Here is a 5,000-nt window from a genome sequence, read left to right on the forward strand (position 1 = left end):
TCTTCTTCATTCCTCTACCACTCTCTTCTGTCATTCCCTTTCCTCTTCTCCTGCCTCTTCTCCTCTGACTTGCTGCCAGACAGCCTCATATGGCACAGCACATGCAGCATAAACATTATTAGCGCTGAAATATATGGACATCTGCAATCTGGGCACCACTCCTTGGCTCATCTCTCTTCTATTCTATTCTCTTATCCCCTTCTCAGCTCTTCTCTGCATTTCCATTTCTTCTCTCCTCTCTCCTGTTATCCCCCCCCTGTCCACAAACACACACACCTCCTTCCTTGTAATGTTATGTCTTCTTCTGTCCTCTCTTCTTCTCCTCACTCCTGTTCTTCTTTGCATTTTTTCTCTCTCTCTCTCTCTCTCTCTCTCCTCTCATCTCCGCTGGGCTTTTCTTACTAGCCATATGAGATATGAGCTGCTTGTGCTGTTGAGGTGAAAGGTTACGTGATGTGTCCCACCAGGCACCGTGGCTGGCAGTCCGATGCCCATGTCAGAGAAGGCGGTCTAGGCGAAGTGCGTGCGTGCGTGCGTGCATGCGTGCGTGCGTGCGTGCGTGCATGCGTGCGTGCGTGCGTTCATGTGTGACACCCATGGGCTGTGGATAATTGGACCAGGAATATGAGTCATTTACACCTCTTAGCACCAGCAAAAAAAGTTTTCAGTCCGTCTCCCTATCTTTTTCCCTCCCCCTTATCTCTCTATCTCTCACTCCCTTTTCCCTTTCTCTGTGTCTCTCTCTCTCTGCGCTGTGTCTCCCCCTTATCTCTTGTTGTCTGTCATTCTGTCACCTTTCTCTTGACATCTGTGCCTCTGCCTGTCTCCTTTTCACACTCTGCTGCCTCCCTTTTTCTCTCTCTCTCTCTCTCTCTCTCTCTCTCTCTCTCTCTCTCTCTCTCTCTCTCTCTCTCTCTCATGAAATATTTACTCTAGGGCGTTCCGGAACCTTCTCCCATTGTCTTCCACGCTGAGTCAGCTGGCTGAAGAAACTCACTGACATACATGTTGATGTTGATGTTGATTCTGGGTACATGAAGTGGACGAAGACCATAATCTAAGCTAACTAAGTCAAAATGTTCTGGACCCAACATTAGGTCTTCATTCGAGATGTCCGATATCTTTTTTTGCCAATATCCGATATGCCGATGTTGTCCAACTCTCAATTTTCGATTCCGATATCGGCCGATACCGATGACGATATATGTGGGTTATTTTTCCTCAAAATAAATTTTAGGTAACATTACACATCTCCTGTTGTGGAACAAAATATGCTTAATTTTATTGTAATGCCCCACTAGATGCATTCTTGAATGCAACAAAGCTTTTCAAATATTAACATCGTCTGTGCAAAATAGAAAAATAATTAAGGAGAAAAGTGTACAGTAATTCAAGCATTATTATATCGGTTTTGATAGGTCAAAAATCCGATACCGATATTGACCGATATTACATTTTTATGTATTATCGGGCCGATAATATCAGTGGGCCGGTATTATCGGACATCTCTAGTCTTCATCTCTCACAAGGCTTACATACTACAGAAACCTTTTGTCAGCTTGCAACTTAGTACAGCAAGTGTATCTTGTATCTGTATCCAATGTTTTACCTGGTGATACTGAAGCTATGTTTTACTGGCATGAAATAGTCCTGTGTTGGAGTAAACATTTTATTTGAAGAAGATCCTGGGTTGACATAATTGGTATGTCCATGTCTGTCACATTTCAAGCAAGAAAAAATACTATTGGTTTGATTTAATCAAGTTTTTTCCAATGTTCTTTTCCATGTGCAAAAAACCCCCTGAAACTCAACCATAGCCGTATCTGTGCTCAAATAAAACGTGCACCGTACCAAGCCGCGGTCAATTATGTGCCGCAGCGTTCCTTGGGCATTTTTTATTCAATATGCCCTCATTATTGCTTCTTTGGAGTGTCTGCATAAAAATGATCGTTTATGGATTTTTTTATGTTGATTCTGGGTTCATCCAAGAGGACTCAACATGCTCATTACCGAAGCTTGCTGCGATCTGTCTTTAAATCGCCCACATGCTGCATGTCAATGAATGTCCTGATATCAAACGCCGCCTGGTCCACTCCACACTTATTGGAGTCTGTATGTCTGTACGGTTACCATCATTGCGCTGGGACCTTTGGTTAATTAATTCAATTGTCTGGATTTGTATGCGACACAGCTGAAATACCTACATCCCTCACAACAAAAATTAAAATTTAATGGAAGCTAGGTGGTCATGTGATCAGGAGTCTCGTTTTTGGTGACAATGCATCTGAGCTTAAGGTCTACTGTTTTACTGTTCTTAAAGTCTACTGTAATGTCCTTGACTGGACTATGATTGAACTTCATGTGTAAAATACACTGGCAAAGTAAGGGCCTCCGTCCGCACATGGTTCCGACAAATTGTGGTACACTGCTCTGCCAACGTTCCATTCCACTGTTTTCAATACAACCCTGCACACTGGTACGGATGTCCGCGGACGTGGGCTGCCGATTACAGCAGAGCTCTATTTTGTCGGAACCGCTCCTTGTTTATCCATGCTCTGCTGTGATGAAATTGACCATTCATTGTTTAACCCTCTGAGGTCCGAGTGCCCTTCAGAGGGCTATGTGTCTCCAAAAACAAATCTGTAACTGAGTTTTTGTCATTGAAACACATAAGTTACACCATTAGAAACCTCAGACCTTCCAAATATACAGTCCCAGGAAAAAGTTTGTACACCCTTTGAAATTTCTTACATTTCTGTCAAAATTGATCATAAAACATGGTCTGATCTTCCCGGAAATCTCAAGAAGGAACAACCAGAGTCTGCTTTAATTAATTCCACCCAAACATTTACATGTTATCATATTTTTATTGGTCATAAGGCCATAACATTCACAGGAGAGCAGGGCATAAGTAAGTACACCCTTGCATTAAGTAGGTTTTAACCCTCAGTTAGTTGCAATATCATCAACCAGACTTGTCCTGTAGTTGCAGATCAGATGAACAAAACAATCTGTTTGTATCTTGTCTCCCTCTTCTTTAGATAACTGCCTCTCGTCAGCAAGGTTTGTGGGATGTCTGGAGTGCATAGCTTTCTTGACTTCATGCCATATAATCTCAATTGTTTTTGTCAGGGCTTTGACTGGGCTATTTCAGAATGTGTATTTCATTATTATGAAGCCATTCTAAAGTCGATTTGCTTCTAAAGTATGGGTTGTTGTCACATTTCAGGACCCATACTCTTGTGTGTTTCAACTGTGTGACAGACTTCCTCGCGTTTTTTTTGTAAAATATCACAATAAAATTTGAGTTCATTGTTCCACTAATAATAGCAAACTGTCAAGGGCCTGAGGCAGCAAGGAAGCCGCATATAATGATGCTCCCGCCACCATACTCAGAAGAGGAGATGTAGCCAAGAATAGCTAAAAATAGGATTAATTCTGCCAATCTAAAATTAATGGGGTTTCTGACCAAAAAAATATTGCTGCACCTTTGAGGTTTGCGAAAAAGCATTTATATGCTTCATAGAATTACTGCAAAATATTCTGTAGACCAACGTTGAAACCAAAGTTGAATTGTTCAGGGGAACACACAATGTCATGTTTGGAGGAGAACTGGAGAACCATACCTTCACCAAAACATCATCTCCACCTTTGAGTATGGTGGCGGGAGCATCATTATATGCGGCTACCTTCCTGCCTCAGGCCCTTTTCAGTTTGCTATTATCAGTGGAACAATGAACTCAGAAGTTTATCGAGATATTTTACTGAAAACAGTGAGATAGTCTGTCAAACAGTTGAAGCACACAGGAGTATGGGTCCTGAAATGACAACAACCCATACTTTAGAAGCAAATTGACTTTAGAATGGTTTCATAATTATGAAATACACATTCTGGAATAGCCCAGTCAAAGCCCTGACAAAAAACAATTGAGATTATATGGCATAAAGACAAGAAAGCTATGCACTCCAGACATCCCACAAACCTTGCTGACGAGAGGCAGTTTTCTAAAGAAGAGGGAGACCAGATACATCCAGATTGTTTTGTTAATCTGATCTGCAACTACAGGAAACAACTGGTTGAGGTTATTGTGACTAACTTAGGGTTAAAACCTATTGAATGCTAGGGTGTACTTACTTATGCCTTGCTGTCCTGTGAATGTTTACATCTTATGGCCAATGAAAATATGAAAACTTGTAAATGTTGGGGTTGAATTAGTTAAAGCAGACTCTGGTTGTTCCTTCTTGTGATTTCCGGGAAGATCCGACCATGTTTTATGACCAATTTTAACAGAAAGGTAAGAAATTTCAAAGGGTGTACAAACTTTTTCTTGGGACTGTATATATATATGAAATGAAAATACTTGAAAATGTTAGGGTGGTGCAAGCAGCCTAAAAGCCTCTGAAAAGCGTTAGACCTCAGAGGGTTAAAGCACGTCTGCGCCAGTGTGTGGGGATATCGGAAATTGTCGGAACCAATAGTGCTCCACAGGGCTGCCAGAACCGGTGTGTGAATGCCCTAAAGCTGACAAAGCATGGGTGAAACACGTCAAATAATAAGAAGAAGAATAAAACAAGAAATGTAAGCCCACTAGTTTACGGTGATGCATCAACTTCTTTTTCTGCATTCATGCATTCCTTTTAATGTCTCTACAGGGTTTGATCGGGGTAGAGACGACGCACTGCCTCTACGGGAGGACGGCCAATCCATATCCAAGAGCAAGGTAACACACACACACACACACACACACACACACACACACACACACACACACACACACACACACACACACACACACACACACACACAGGTTAGAGGCACAAAAGGGGTGTTTTGCTTCTCCCTAGTTAGTCACAGATGAACTAAGGGGGACTAGAGGACTAGAAGAATGAAGATATGAAGAAGTTGCATAAAGGAAAGGAAGAAATTAGAGAATGAACGAGTGTGTTACTGTAGATTGAGAGAATGGGGGTGAATCAGGGAGAGTGAGACCATGAGACAG

The 5,000-nt window shown here is 41.9% G+C and overlaps 1 protein-coding gene across 5 annotated transcripts in view; it reads left to right on the plus strand.

The window, feature by feature from the left end:
- osbpl8 (oxysterol binding protein-like 8) overlaps window positions 1-5,000 on the plus strand; it is a 201,293-nt gene that overhangs the window by 155,410 nt on the left and 40,883 nt on the right. For all 5 annotated transcript variants that reach the window (XM_063217159.1, XM_063217160.1, XM_063217161.1 and 2 more), the window contains one exon: window positions 4,654-4,721. In XM_063217159.1, the coding sequence (XP_063073229.1) occupies window positions 4,654-4,721 (68 nt within the window). The remainder of the gene's footprint in view (window positions 1-4,653; window positions 4,722-5,000) is intronic.

This window comes from Engraulis encrasicolus, chromosome 15 (genome assembly GCF_034702125.1).
Source record: "Engraulis encrasicolus isolate BLACKSEA-1 chromosome 15, IST_EnEncr_1.0, whole genome shotgun sequence".
Classification (NCBI taxonomy): domain Eukaryota; kingdom Metazoa; phylum Chordata; class Actinopteri; order Clupeiformes; family Engraulidae; genus Engraulis; species Engraulis encrasicolus.